General features: G+C 44.3%; 1 protein-coding gene across 3 annotated transcripts in view; it reads left to right on the top strand.

The window, feature by feature from the left end:
* CDK10 (cyclin dependent kinase 10) overlaps nucleotides 1-16,269 on the top strand; it is a 282,956-nt gene that overhangs the window by 68,424 nt on the left and 198,263 nt on the right. For all 3 annotated transcript variants that reach the window (XM_069635576.1, XM_069635577.1, XM_069635578.1), the window contains exons 2-3: nucleotides 9,283-9,355; nucleotides 9,643-9,714. In XM_069635576.1, the coding sequence (XP_069491677.1) occupies nucleotides 9,283-9,355; nucleotides 9,643-9,714 (145 nt within the window). The remainder of the gene's footprint in view (nucleotides 1-9,282; nucleotides 9,356-9,642; nucleotides 9,715-16,269) is intronic.

Below are 16,269 nucleotides of genomic sequence, written 5' to 3'. Positions count from 1 at the left end.
AACTGAAGATGTTGTCCATTGGAAACCTTTTAGCTGGATTTGAACTTTTGTGTTGGATTGGAACATTTGAGCACTTTGAGAAATCAAGAGAGAGTACCCTTTACACACAATTAGTTTTAAAGTGTGAGGGCCAGAATAGGATTACGGATACAGGACATACTTTGTGTTTGCACATCTTTCGAACGGACAGACCCATTAATTTTGGTTGAGGTAGGGAAAATACCTCTTGGATTAGGTATAAAGGGGCATTTTTCAAACCCATTTGCTTTATTATTAGTATTGGTGTGAAGAGGGAGAGTAGGAGAGAGCAACATTGGAAGGTGGAAGTAGGTAGTAGGATGAAGAACATTGGGATAGAAGAGGAAGAGTGAGGGAGAGAGTAGAGACAGTGGGCAGAGTAGTAGGAAGCAGAGTATGAGGATGGAAGAGAGAGGTATAGGGATACTAATTTAACGGCACAGCAGGAAAAAACACAGTGGGGCGTCTGGAAGGCACGAAAGCCTTATGTTATACTGCATTGGGGAACTCTGATTAGGGACCACCAAGATTGTTCTCTGAGGGAGTTGGGGGAAAGAAGACATTGCCTTTAGGCCATCACAACCAGACAGAAAGCTTCTTGGATAATATGGGATACCAATCTCTGGGTTAGGGATGGAATGGCCCTGCCCAAAATAGAGCAAAAGCCCTTAATAATCCCTTTTCTATTTTACAAGCAACAACTCTTGAACTGTCTTTGGGAGTTGGTGTGTTCTTGAGGCCATGTGTGATGCTCACCTTTTTTTTATGCTTGATTTTCTACACCAAGAGGAGGCAGTAGGCCATTTCTCTTGATGTTCCCTCGTTATTAGTGGTCTTTTGCCTAGTGAATCCAACCTCTTGAGGTTTAGCGTGTCCGCCTTCATTCCTCCAGATCACTCCACCATTACCACTTAAGGTTTACCTACTCCTGTGCCATGCTTACCTCTCCAGTTTTACCCTTCTCGCACCCTCTTCCCATATGCAAATGCCTATTAACAACTCAACTCCCAAAACACCCATCACCTACTTCTGCAAATGGAAAACGGTATATATGAACATCTTTCATCACAATTTGTAATAGCTCTTGTGTTGTGTTCCAACATGCTTTCTTTGAATCACAGAATGGTGATGCCAATTTAAAACTTTTTACATGCACAACACATGCTATAAATACTTTTATAGTTAATAAATACTCTTGTTTTGTTCATGCCACATACTCTTATTTATTCATAAATACGCAGTCAACCGGTTTCACACTTATAGTATGGTTTTAGAACAGATCGTAGCTGCGCGAAAGAGGTTGAAGATTTTGTTCAAGATAATTGGTACCTAGTACTTTTCACATAGTATTGGTTCTGCTGGATATCCTCCTTGTTTCTATCCATTGTATCTCTGAATATCTTCATCAATCTGTAGTATGTGCCTGTCCTTTTTCAAGATCTTAAAGCTGCTGATTGAGTTACATAAGGGGTCCTGGGTATGAAGGCAAGGAAAGGGGAGCTGGGTTTTTTCACTTCTGGCTGTTTTTTTCCACTCTTGGCCACTTTTACTTGTGATCTGCTCTTCGGCAGAGGGCAGCCTTAACTGAAAGAGGTGGGGAAAAGCCCTCATAACGAGAAGAGGCTTGTAAGCCAAAAGGTCTGTCAGAACTTGGATCCCGGGTGATGTAGTCTGGCTGGTTGGGAAGACGCTCCGCTCCAGATCCCGGTATTGCACGTGATCTCTTTGCCTACCTACTCTGGGACTAAGCAGTGTCATAGTGGCCAAGATGAAGGTGTCTTCTGCAGCAGCATTGGCAGTGAAGATGTTTCTTTTCTATGTTTTTATCTAACCAATTGTATGTGTCTTAGGGTGCTTATATAGCACATCACTGCTATCTTGCACTATTCCAGCTCGTTCCCACTAACTCGCCCCCCCTCTCCCTTTTTCAGAGCCGCCAGAGGGCCAGGGGACCACTCCGGTGGTGATAGTGCGCGGTACAAATATCCTTTAACATTAACATATAATAAATGGCCTATAACAAGCCTTTTATAATTAGTTAATGGCTTTTATGTGTCTGATTTTTTTTGCCTGTCTGAGTCCAACAGTTCATTGTGCAAGAAGGGCTGGGGACCGGTAAGTCAGAGGTGTTCCCCTACATGGCCAGGTAAAAGTACAACAACTACCCCTTTAATAGGTCCCAGAACCCCTCAATTTCGAACCCTGCAGGATATTTTATCCTTATTCCAGATGTTGTCTGTAAGGAACTCATGGTGGAAACAGTAAAGACGGACACACGTGATCACAGTTCAAGGGTGTTTATCAACTGTATATGCAGTTTGGAAAAACACCTAATCTAAATCTAAGATGGGAGCAAGCTACGACCATCAAATAATAATAAGGCAATCCTAGTGGCGTCTTGTGAAATAAAAGGGCCTGTACTAAGAAAAACCTATTGCCAATCCTTACAACTAAATACAAAAGAGTGTGGGATAGGATTCACTAGAAAGAAAGAAGTGTTCACAAATGATAAGTCAGGATGTGGTCAGCGGAGGAGGGCTCTGTACCTTTGACATCTGCTGCAACACACGCTGGCTATTGTTCGTGGTCTTATGATTCCTTTCATGGAGCTTCGTGGGTCAGGGTTGAAAAGGGCAAGGTCTCTTCTCTCCTTGTCACCCCTTCAGTTCTCACCACCTTTCGCCTCCTTTCTCCTCCTCTTGAACTGCCATGCTTAGATAGCTCTCGTCGTGCGGTCTGCCTTGCTTGTAGTGTGCTCTCGTGCTCTACCTTTTATCCCTGTGGGGGAAAAGAAAAGGCTGTCAGGTGTGTGTGATTCTGGTCAATTGCCTGACTTTGCCTGACCGTTATGTTGGGACATGTCAGGTAAACGGCTCTGGTTTTAACACGTTGTCTTTCATGGTGTACGACAGTGTTCGTGTCGGAAAAGGGGAATGGGCCAGGGAGGGGAGTCTTTAAGTATCCTACGTGCTAGGATGGGGAAAAGGTGGTATAAAAAGGGGCATACCGCGTCTCACCCTCGGTGTCCCACTTCCACTCCATGAGTACCCCCCCATCCAGGTGATCATCCCTCAGTGGTCCACCCTCAGGAACTTGATCCAATACCGATGGCCGTGTCCTGGCCACCTGGACGACAGATCCCTGGGGACTAGTGAAGGAGACATCTTTGGGTTTCTCACAGTCGTAGTCCCCTTTTATAAATTCTCTTCCACCATTTATCCTGCTATTTCAATTTCTTAGGAATCTTTGCATCCAAAAGTGCTTTATGTCTGGGAGATTATACAAGATTATACAAAGTAGGAGATCAACTTCTTGAGTTTGTGTGGATTTTTTTAATGAGTATTTTGAAATACAGTTCGGGATCTGGTAGCATTGACTAGCACCCATAGGCATCATTGGAAGTACTTACGCCAGAGCTCCAGATAAGATTTTGAAGTGTGTTGATCTCATGCCCCTCCCCCTCCTACTCTTCTTTGAAGCTGGGAGTAAAATTATTTTATTAGGGAATACAAAGTAGTTCAAAACTGAAACTCTTACCTTTTTTTCAAGACATTCCTCATTACAGCTACTTATTTATGCATATTTAAAAGCTGCATTATTACCCTGTTCTTGAGTATTTTTACTCCCTATTTCTTTTGTTGAGAGTTTTCCCCTGATGATATGGGAATAAAAGTGGCTGGTAGGCCACTTAGTCTAAAGATTGATTTTTAGCCTGTTTGTTTCCTAAAGTTGAAGAAACTCTGGATTTCATCATTTCCCCCACACAAAGGGCAGCACGGAGCAAACATTCCCGCTCCCCTCTTCTCACTTTGAAAAGGCACCCGTACTAAGTGTTGGGGTAATCTCTGGGTTCCTATGTGTAACAGTGTGAAGGGAGCCGGAAGGGAAAGAAAGCGGAGTCCGTTTTCAGTTTCAAGCCTACGTCTAGGCACTGCTGAGTGATGGCTCTTTGTGAATAAGGAATTATGTACATGTGGAGATGTGAGAGGCCTACTGGCCTTGTCGAGCAGGGATGAGAACCCCTCTCAGCGGGGCTGGACAGCCTGCCAGGAAGAAATCCATCACCAGTCCTACCCCTGATGTGGACAATTGCAGATGCCTCCCTTGTGCCAGCGTGTTCCTATGCTGTTATCAGCACTGTTATCTCCAGCCTTCATTCCAGGATCAGATACTTGCTGTCATGCTGAGAACCTGGTGTCTGCAGAAGCTGCTGAACCCCCGACAATCCACCCAAAATGTGGCACTCTGAGCTGACATATATATAACTGCTCAGTTTACCTCACTTTCAGGTGAAAGGGGGAAGGGACAAAGAAACAAACACCAGGCTGGAAGCTATCAACTCGCTGGTTCTTCACCTGTAGTTAAAACATAAACATGCAATACACCTCGTTACTCAATGGGTTACTATACTAACCTTAAACTCTATATCCTTTACCAAAATAGTCAAAAATCCATACCTGGTACTTCTCTACAGTATGCCCAGAGAAGTGATAAGCAGACAAGACTTCCTTACTTGTGGACCAGAATCTTATAGATCATTCAGCCTTCTCAGTAGGTCCATGAATGTAATTTTTAACTTTGTAGTGCGTCTGCTCAACCATAAGATTCTTGAACAAGGTCTAAAGTTCTTCAAATAAGTTTAAGGAAGTTCTTTTAAGTTCTTGTATTAGTTTTTCATATTTTCTTTGTAGAGTGTCTTTTACTCAGGAACGAATTTTAAACTTGCGATGAAATCTTCACGTGGAAAGCCAGCACACGCACTAAAATCCAAACCGTGGGTAAAACGTAAACGCGCTGAAAATCCAAACCGTGGGATAAACACACGCGCTTTAATCCAAGTCGCGGGAAATATGCACACGCGCTGAAAATCCAAACCGCGGGAATAAACACACACGCTTTACTCCAAGTCGTGGGAAATACGCACACGCGCTGAAAATCCAAACCGCGGGAAAAAACACACGCGCTTTTCTCCAAGTCGCGGGAAATATGCACACGCGCTGAAAATCCAAATCGCGGGTAAAACGCACACGCGCTAAAGTCCAAGACGTGATAAAAACTCACTCGTGCTAAAGTCCAACCCACGAAAAAATTTGCATACGCGCAAAAACCAAATCGCGGGGAAAAGCACACACGCTTTTATTTTATCACATAGAAAAAACCCTCGCGTATATGAACAGTAAACACGAGTCCAAAGTTCACGCTCGCGCTTCACTCACACGCAGAGACTCACGCGCGGGCTCAAAGTAACTGGAAAAAACTCACGCGCTAATTTGAAATGACACGTAGAGATGAAAACAAACGTACGCGCTTCAATTCTTAAGATACAGATTTGCAAATTCAATCCCTTTAAATTAATATAACCTTTTTACAAAGTTCATCAAAAATGGAAAGTCACTTATCTTGTGATTGAGACTTGAAAACTTCTTTTCTCAGAAAATTGGAAATTTCTAACTCCTGTCCTGTGTCGCCACCAAACTCCATACACGACTCCTGTTATACTTTCAGATTTTCCGCTCAACTGCTTGAAACTTGTCACCCCTTGAACAAGTTAAGCAGGAGCTGCAAGGCACACGACCTCTCAGCTGGGCAAGGACGATGAAAGGCAGTTTAGAATGTTCATTGTCCTCCCTATAAACAATCTCCAGCCAATTAGAATTTAGACTGAGAACCTCCATCTTGGCTTGGGGCATTTCCCATAGACTGCAATGAAGGTTAAGGGCAAAATTGGCTGTTTAAAAATATAACCCATAATAACTTCCCAAAACCTTTCTATACTAAATATGTGTCTCCCCTGACCCAATGTAAATGAGTATATGATACTGTATGTAAAGAACATGTTGCTCCAACCTGACAGTACCTGACACTTGCCAATGTCTTTGCTGTCAACTCCAGCACCCGAACCAGAAAGCAAGCAAAACATCCAGCTGAAATACCAGGCAAGCAACTTGAATTGTTGACGTTATTGGCTATAGAGATAGCTGTACACTAGAAGGGAATCCAAGACGCTAATACAAACGCGCACCGGAGGTGGCAAACCTGCAAGGGGGAGCGAGATATTTGTACAGTCTTCTCCTTCTCCATAAGCGGCAGACCAGAGGACCTCTCAGAGCGGCCGAGCAAAACTGGCAAGCTGTGCAACAACCTGTGAAACAACCCAGAGGCCCCCCTACACTTCCGGTGACCAAAAGGGGAACAATCCCCATCCTTCAACTAAGAACTTACCTTACGAGGAATTGGAGCAAGGTCCCAGAACATGAACATTTGCCATCCCGGGCCATCGTCTCCATTCCGTGGCGGGCCTGTGTGGAAAAAGCAGGGCTTAGCCCACCACATATGACTTTCCACTTTGAGGAAGACTGGGCCAGATTCACCAGGAAAAGTGAGCCAATCGAGGAAATGAGAGGGGGGTTTAAGCAATAAGTTTGGGTTATAACGATGAGATCAGAGATAGAGGATGACCAAGAGACCAGCAGGAGGAAGGAGCAGCAGATGGTGGAGCTGGTGAGATGATGGCTAGAGAGTTGAAGTGGTACTGCAGTGTGAGTGTGCGTGTTTTTGTCGCAAGTTATAGAAGGATTAATGAAAGGCATGTTTGTGAAGCTGATGGTATTGAGAGAACGGATGCTTGAGTAGTGTGAAATGAAAATGTAAAGTGTTTAGGGAGGATTAGTAGTATTGAGAGAATAGTAACAGTGTCGAGGGAGTAGGAGTGTGGAGTAATAATGTGGAGAATGGAGTAGTAGTGTGGAGGGTGGGCTAGTATTGTAGATGAGTAGTAGTAGAACAGTGGGACAAGGGAGGAGTAGAACATTGGGCAGGAGTAACATCAAAGGGTGAAGGCAAGACCTAGGAAGAGTTAGAACATCAAAACGACAGAAGATTGGTGGGGGGAGTGAGGCATAGTGGGGAAGGAGTACGAAGGGGAGAGATGAGAATGAGCGCATTAGGTGAGGCCTGAATACAACAGGGTATTTGTGAGGCACTATCTCCCATCGAATTACAACACTAACCGCTGGATAATGTAGGGCAAGTTAGGAATTCCCTGAAGGAGTTTAGTGAGATGAGGCAATCGGCCTTTAGGTCCTCACCACTTGTGCAAGATGGAACTAGACAATAGAGGGTCAATCTTCTGTATCTTCTAACCCGGGTCTGGGATGGGCTGGGTTGGGGTTGGGGTTAGGGTGGAGGTTTAGACGAGTGAGAGCCATAGGCCTCATAATATCTGCAATACAAGCCCTTGAACCGCCTCTAGGACTAGGAGGGGAGAATTACTTTTTATGCCTGGCTGGTAGCTTGCAACTTGACATTTGTATCTTTTCTCTAACCATAATGTGTGAATGGGCTGATGTATAATGAGGAGGCCTGTTCCACTTTGCCAAAGTGACAGACGCAGCAGTGCATCACATACATTCCCAGTCCATTCCTGGTAGTTTAGCTAGAACTTCTAACGGGCAAATACCTGCAACCTGTCTATTTGTCCTGCTGAAAAAATATTTTCAACTTGGAAATGGATACTTGCCAGCCTTAAATTCGGGCCCAATTCGGGATGGATCACAACACATTTGCCCCTTCTCAGGGGCAGCTTCCCTGAGTAAACTCGTATTTGCCATATGTACACCCCCCAGGCCCACACACGGAAGCAGTCATAATTCAGAAATACTTTGTCAGTTTGTGTCTATAGTTGGCATGCTAATTTTTATACGGACTTTGCTATGATCTAGTTTTCCAATCTCATATTTGTCAGTAACGTAAGCGCCCCAAAACATCCATTTACTTAACGACTTCTTAATTCATCGCACATATTGACAAGATATGCTTTGAAGCAATTCATCAATCGCAGAGCGGTAAAAGCTGCACTGATGCAACACACATCTGCATCTTTTACCGTTTTTTATTTAAAGGGAACCGACACTCGTACACACACTTGCTCTTTGACATTGATATGTATAGCTCTGAGAATGATCAATGATTGAGTTAAAACATCACTCTCATTGGGACTAAACTAGTGAACTTGTTTTTAGCTCTATGGTATTTCCTCTTACGGTATGCATTCTGGTGAAGAATTCCTACTCCCATTTCAGATTCCTTAGATTCAGTCCAGCCTACCTTCTATAACCCAGTCACATAATGTTAATGGTACTGGTTGCATGCACTGTGCAGGAAGTTTGGGTAAGGAGGTGTGTACATTTAAAACCAGGTAAGGGGCAAAATCATATTTAAAAGGGAATCCAATGTTTCTGTTTATGGATGTGGATTCACCTTCTTATTGAAAAGACTGTGATAAGGCAGACCATAGTAATTACCATTGTCAATAAATCATCTATACATAATCTATATTACACATTTTATATTGTCAGTCTGTGCAGTCCCCAGTAATCTCTGCTATTATTTTGGCTATTCTCTCCTACCTTTGTCATTACCTGGGTATGCAGCGGTTAAAACAACCATCATTAGGCAGTTGTAGATTTGCTTAGTGAGTTGACCAAATACATGCATATATTTACCCATCTATCCAGTTATATATTATCCAGATTTGGATTTAGGTTGCATAGGGGCTGAGGAGTTGCGGCAAGGAGGGCGGCTTGGGTGAACCTGATCCACCCCATAAAAGGAAAAAAAAGGATGACCACATCTAAAAAACATAATGAAGGTTGTGTTTTAGTCATGTACATACCATTAGATGCTGATCTTGTTTTTGTTAAGCTCCATAGGTTTTCTGTTCGATGTACTCATCTTCCTGTTCAATAAATATAAAGAAAATGTTAAACAAAGTGTTTCTCCTCAGGGTTTTATGTAGATATATATACACAAGCACAGCTGTGAAGGAACAGAGCGCTGTACGTAGGGAACACACCAATGTGGGGCTTAAATGTAGGGTGCAGAGGTAAATGCAATGTGAAGAGAAGTAGGGTTGAGTGGAGTGATCAGCAGCAAAATGTTATTTAAGAAGTAGTATCTTCAGGACGATTTTCAAGTGTACATTGAAGGTGGCCAGTCTTGTCTGTGTTTCACACCATCCACAAAGTTGGACACACATTTTCAAGAAATTGCAAGTCAATATCTAGTGTTCTATAAAACACCTACATCTATCATTGGCACTTGAATCTTGGGGGGAATCGAACACTATTACAGATATTTTTCCTTGAATACTGCAGCTAAGTCTTTATTGGAACCAGACCGTCCCCTGTTGATTTGTGTAGAATGAGGAGAGTAGCATGTTGGAGGGCCAGGACATGTGGTAACGGGTCATCTCTTTTTTTTCAGCTTGGCAGGTGCCGGAGTGTGAAGGAGTTTGAGAAATTGAATCGGATCGGTGAAGGAACCTACGGGATTGTATGTAAGTAGAGGGATGCTCCTGTGCAAGATGAAAAATATGCACCCGTTCCTTATATTCTCTGTTGTAACTGTTGAGTGTAAAATTATGCTATATGGAACGTCAATCCTTCCCCAAAGACTTTTTAGGGGAAAAGAGAGATAGTTTTACACCTATTCAATTTGTCCCATTCATTGAGACATTCTTAAATAAAACATGTTTTGTTTAACCGTGTAAAGCTCAATGTTCCTGCATTTGTATGCCATGGCTGTATGGTTTCCCAGGTAATATGTTTTTTTTGTTTGCTTTAGATCGTGCCAGAGATACCAGTACAAATGACATTGTAGCTCTGAAGAAGGTGCGGATGGATAAGGAGAAGGATGGTGAGACTTTGGAATTCCCTACCCTACAAGCGGCTGCACCGTCACAGGAGGGCTGGGGAATGAAGGATTCACATGCAATGTATCTTGTGTATTTTCTTGCAGATATGAGCTATTTAGCAGTTGCCCCAAAACCTGGCACGACCGCCGTGTGCAATCACTTAAGATGTCTGGGCTGGGGAAAGCACTGGTGGTGCTGCTTCTAAGCCTGAACCCAGCACTCCAATGGCATCTGCAATACTGCCTTGCTGTTTAACATTGATGAGTTTTTAGACAAGGCCCCAACGAAGTGGTAGTTTTGCCAAAGTAAAATGTCTTCGTTGGTGAAAGTGTCCTATGTTCTGTAAACTACTGCTGCCAAAACAACTTATGGGTAGTTGGATTTGTCACCACTCTACCCCATGTCATCAGGGGATTTGTTGATGATCCGTTATCGATGGTCTGTAATACGAGGTTAGATATAAGCTATTGCCTCTTTTGTATGAGAACCCCCTGGACACTACAGCCCAAATTTCCAGCTCTAGGAGAATGTGCCTGTAATAGCCTATTTTTTCTAGTTTCTGCTAATTAATCTATTCCTTGTGCATTTTTTATAATCACACCATGTGATTTCGGAAAGGGGAGTCCTGCAATCCCTGTTTTTACTGCGCGTGGTAAGGTGAATTCCCAGACACTTCTGCACTACAACTCCCCCAAACTCGTACCATTGCAAAACCATTTATTATGCTGAACATGGCCTCTCAAAGTGGCACTGCAACCAAAAGTTCTCTCCATGCTCAGAGTTCTCTGTTTGCTAATTTACCTTATGTGGAAAATTAATGGTTAGACGAATGCGCTACGTTGGAGAAGTATAGATCATGTGAGCCAGGTCTAAACAAGTAAACTTTTAGAAATATTACATTAAATTGGCGTGTGTAAGAGCTGGCACAGTACCGAGAACAAGGTTATTAATATAATGGCTGAAATCCCTTTGAGATGTTCGGCAAATCAGATTGCTTCTTGTTACGTTCAAGCCAATAAAATGAGAGCAATATGTATGAAGTATGGCATAGAGTGCATGATGATGAAGATTTGGATGGTGATTATTCATTGTTTACATTTTAGGAGGTTAACTAATCTCTCAGATAAACTAATTCAATTATTTTGCTAACCAAAACCTCAATACAAGTTGGCTACACCCAAAACCATGTGCCATTTTCAAGGGGCTCCATTTAGTCCTTATTTGACAATGAAGACATGTATTCAGTAATTGACTTCATGAATTGCAATTCCACACTTGCGGTTTATGCATTGGTATGTCTCTCTGGTCTCGAATATATCCAAATACAAATGGGGAATTATGTCCTGCTTTTCTATCTTGCGGGGGTCCCAGTTAATAACTCTTGGGGTTTCTACCTTTCTTGTCCTTTCTGTGTCTTTGTTGTCTGTTTATATTGTCTTTTTTCTAGTCTGCGCCTTTATGTCTGAGGGCCAAAGTGCGCATAACAAATGTAATGTAATGTGTCTTCATCAATGAACATGTGCACTCCAAATAACAAAAACCACAATACCCAGTGGCTACTAATTTTGATCAACCACAACTTTATTCGGCGGTTGGAGCCATACAAGCATTCAACAATACATTCCATAGAAAAGCACTTCATAAAACACAATTCTTCAACATAAAAATTCATCAGGGAACCATAATAAATAAACATGAAGTATTAAAAAACATAGCATTAATTTCTAAAATACATACTACAACACTTAGCGTGTGTCGCCCTCAACATATATAACATTTAAAAAAGCTGCACACAGGTTATCTGGCTGCACTGGTATCTCCTAAGGTAATCAAGCAGAGGGATCCATATTACTTTGGTTTTATGAGCCAGGCTCGGTTTAAGAATTTAGACGCAGCAAACACTGCAACCGTGTCCTTGGCATTGAGCAAATCTCCAAGGCATCTTGCAGCAACCTTACATTCCTGAGTTTGAAGAGGGGTAACAGCGCGATCTCCGGTCTTTGTATCTACTACAAAAAGCATAAAGTGCATGGTGGATTCGTTGGCTGCCCCACAGGCTGCACACACAGTGCTATTACTCTACTTCCATTTAGCAGTAAAGGAAGCTACTTTCAGAGTATTTATACATAGCTGTATGCAAAGCGAACAGGCCTAATCTGGGCTAACATTGTCAAGATATTCCTGAAATCCATGTGCCCATTTGTGAGACAGATATGATCGCCCTGTGCTCAAAACCATACCATCCTGTTTCATCTGGGAGTGTTACCACTTCGCGGTAAGCTTGCTTCACCAGCAACTTTGAACCTGGTGTTATACTCGGCGGTCTCTCCCAAAATACAGCCAGGTCAGGTTTGGTGATCTCTGCATGTACAAACCTAAACCAAGGAAGAGAGTGGGCCGCACCCTGAGTTAGAACATTGGTTAGTGCCAGTCAGTAGGGTGCTAGATATTCATTTGACCAAATCCTCACCCAATTTAATACTGGTCTCATGGACAGGACAACGGCAATTGCTGGCCAGTTGCACTCTATCCGCAGGCTAGCTATTGGGCCCCCCTTTGGTGGCATCAGAATAGCCCTAAGGAAATAGTTCTCTGTGACACTGAGAGAAGGAACCTTTCGGTGGCCCCACAGCTCAGCTCCATATGAGCCACAGGCAAAGCCTGTGCTCTGAATAATTTAAACACAGGTGATATTGCCGCCCCCCCATGGGTAGTAAAGAATTCCGCAGTCCCCACAGTATTTGTACAATGACACTGTAGCCTTACATTGCTGGTTCAGCCAATGGAGACTCTGAAAACCGGATACCCAGATAGTCATATGTAGCCACTTGTTCCAAGATCTTACCCTCACATTCAATGCTCAACGTAACCCTCCTGGCCAACTTGTGCCTGAAGACCATAGCCTTCGTTTTGTCACTATTAATGACAACTTGAGGCACCTGCATTTCCTCTTAAAGGCGGCAACGTTTTTCTTGAGGCCTATTGGCGAGGTCGACCATATAACCATGTTGTCTGCAAAGAACAGCGCAGGTAGCCTGTCCTCTCAAACCTAGGGGGGTTGAAGGCAGTCATTCACCAGTTCCCCAATGATTTCATCTATGTATAGTTAGAATAGCAAGGGGGCCAATGCACACCCCTGCCATACCCCTTTCTCTGCTGGCAATTACTTGGTTAGATCCCCCCGCAGGCCTCACCTCACTGATGCTAATTTTGAAAGCTGGTATGGTAGCAATCCTGACTGTCTTTGCTTCGTAGCAGTGTAAAATTAGTAAGAATCCGAGGATGGATAAAATGGAGCTACTGTTAAGGCAAATGGAATCGAAGGCTGCTCTCAAAACCCATTCAATTAAATCGTATGGCCTTCATATTTATTTATAGTTATGTATTGTATAAAGAAGTAACAATGCTTTTTTTTAATCACAAAAGGACAATACATAAGTTGACATTGTGACAAGTCTGAGGGTCTGGTGCCGATCAGCTACTATAAAAATGTCCCTCCCATAACAAAACCAAGAGGACTTTTAAAAAGTCCTAGAGAAACACCAGAACACAACTCAGAAATACCCTATGGCTACGTGTATTTCTTTTGCTTAACAACTTTATTTTAAGTCGGTTGCAGCGGGTAATTTACATCAATTTATAATAAACAGGGTTATAAATTTGACATTATTCCAGTTCCCTCCTCTCTCCCCATGGTGGATACCCCATTGAGCTCTGGGCTAACTCTCTCCCCCACTAGGTTTGTAGGACCTTCTCCGCTAGCTTTGGCTTAAAAGTGAGCGCTGGGAAGTGCCTGTCGTACTCCAGTATCGGGGACCAGCAGTCTGTGAATCGATGCACAGCCCCCTCTTTCGCCGCTGTGATCTTCTCGGCCACCAGGATGTCCCAAACCTTCAACCACCATGAAGCGATCAAGGGCACCTCGTATTTTCCATTTCTGGGCTATGGTGATTTTCACCGCTAGGAGGAGCTGGGTCACCAATCTCGCTGTTCGGCCAGATCTCGGGTAACTGTCTGCTGCTGGGGCCCCCAGCAGGATCACCTCTGGGTCCAGTGATAATTTACGGTATGCGAGTTTCGATGATCTGGAGCACCTCCCCGCAGAATTTCCAGACTGTTGGGCAGTCCCACCACATGTGGAGGAACGTGCCTTGTGCTCCACATTGTCTGCAACATTCGGGTTCAGTAATCTCTTACATTGATGGACGCGCTCCGGAGGGTAGTACCATCTGTAATTTTCAGTGCGCATTCTTTGTTATGCACCTGGTGGCTTTGTTGTTCCTTGTCCGTATCTCTATCCATGTGACATCTTCTATCGGGTGGCTCAGATCTGTCTCCCATTGGGCCATGTAGCAGGGGCGTGTGGTCAGTAGGTCCTCCTGTGAGAGTTTGTATAGTTTTGAGATGAGGCCCCTTCTAGAGCCCCCCTGGAGCGACAGTTCAATGGAGCATAGTGTTCTAGTAGCCTCCTGTTTGACCTGGGGTTGGGAGATCCAGTGACGGAAACTGTGTATATGCGCATCTGTCCATTTCCAGTAGGCCGACTTTGGACTTACATCCCTAGAATGTCAGGGGGGTGCTGTCCTCGTACAATTGCGAGATTCTTTCCAGTCCTCCCTGCTTCCAGTTTTTGAAGTTATTCATTGCTAAGCCTGGGGAGAAGTCTGGGTGTAGTAAGACCGAAGAGTTTGGGCTCAGTCCTTTTATGGATCCCTTTCTTTCGTAGGGCCCTATCCCAGGCCTTCCAAGAAGCTCTTGTTGATGAGAGGACTGTTGTCAATGTCTGCGGGCAGGCCCGAGGTAGGTAGGAGGGAGTTCAGTGGAGGGGGGGCACCTAGCTTGCTCTATCAGTGCCCATTTTGGTGTTTGGGTGGGGAGGGACCATAACACTATGTTCATGAGTTGTGCCGCCATGTAGTAGTGGCCTAGGTTTGGTACTCCCATTCCACCCCATTTGGCTGCCCCTGTCATTACTGTCCTTGGGATACAGGCTTTCCTTTTCTTCCAAATGAATCTGAGGAGTAGTGTTTGGAGGCATTGGGGTGGTTTGGGCAGAATTTCCACTGGTAGGGATGAGTAGGCGAATAGGAATCTGTATAGCAGGTTCATTTTGCAGGTTGTGATCCTTCCTAGTAGGGAGATCTCCTGGCCCGCCCATCGGTTGAGGTCTACTTCCAGGTCGCTGAAGAGGGGGGTAAAGTTTGCTGCGTAGAGGGTTTTGGGGCTTGCTGTGATCTGTACTCCCAAGTATTTCACGCTTTCGTGTCCCACACTAGTGGGTATATTTGCCGTAGTTTGCTAAGTGTGTTAGTTGGCATCTCTATCGCTAGGGCTCCCGATTTTGGGTAGTTAAAGGAAAAACCTGCTGCCTGTTCGAAGAGTTGCAATTCGGCCATGACTTCCGACAACGAGGAGGTACTTACTGTCCGTGAGGGACATCATCACGTCATCTGCATATAAGGAGACTTTGTATTGTGTGCCCTTTACAGTCACTCTTTTGATGGCTGGGTTGTCACAGATTCTTTGGGCAAATGGCTACATTAGTAGGGCGAAGACCAGGTGAGAAAGGTGGCATCCTTGCCTTGTTCCGCATGAAAGTGGGATTGGGGTTGAGCGCTTCTGATTCACTTTCAGAGACGTTTTCGGGGCTTTGTAGTTGGCCAGAATCATCTTGCGGAGGAGAGGGCCGAAGAGAAATGCTTCCAAAACCAGTTTCATAAAGGCCCAGTCTATTATGTCGAAGACCTTGGTGGCATCTAGAGAGAGTAGAGTCATCTCCTCATGCGCTGTCGTTGCCACTTCTACTAGGGTGATAGCTCGGCGGATATTATCCCCAGCGCCTCTCCCCAGGATGAGCCCCGTCTGGTCAGGGTTGAAGTCTGGGACTGTTCTCGCCAGTCTATTTGCCAGGATCTTAGTGTTAAGGTTCGCGTCTATATTCAGCAGTGATCTGGGTCTATAGGAGGCCAAATTCCTTGGATCTTTCCTGGCTTTCAGTAGGAGTATTTTGGTTGATTCCTGCATCGATGGGGTAACTGTTCCTGTTTCTCTGAATGAGTTAAAGAGCTCGGTTAGTGGCTTTAGTAGGTGGGCTTTGAAAAGTTTATAGAATTTGGGGAAGAATCCGTCCGTGCCGGGGGCGCGTGGTTTCAGGGCTTTTATCGCTGCATCTACTTCTTCCGGTGAGATCGGTGAGTCTAGGGTCTGTCTGTTTGTTTCTGAGAGGTGGGGGAGGTTGACCTCCTTGATGTACTGCTTTTGTTGGCCTAATGATCTGCGGGATGTCGTCATGGTGTTTTATGTAGGTGTGTTGTTGCTATTTGTAGTTTGGTGGCCTCCGCATACTGTGTGACCCCTTTGGCATCTTCCAGACCAGTAATGTGATTCCGGGTGTGGACTTTTGGCAGTTTCCTGACTAGTAAGATTGCTTGGTTCTGCAGAGCGCCTGGGCTGTGTCCTCCGCAAAATGTGCTTCAAATTTGCTCCAGGCGAGGTGCGGGGTTCGGGCTGCCTTGGGTGACCAACCTTTGTGTTGTTTTGCTTCTTACACTGCTACG

Source organism: Ambystoma mexicanum, chromosome 1q (assembly GCF_040938575.1).
Source record: "Ambystoma mexicanum isolate Mex_15411 chromosome 1q, UKY_AmexF1_1, whole genome shotgun sequence".
NCBI lineage: Eukaryota > Metazoa > Chordata > Amphibia > Caudata > Ambystomatidae > Ambystoma > Ambystoma mexicanum.
This window is presented reverse-complemented; position numbering and strand designations above follow the sequence as displayed.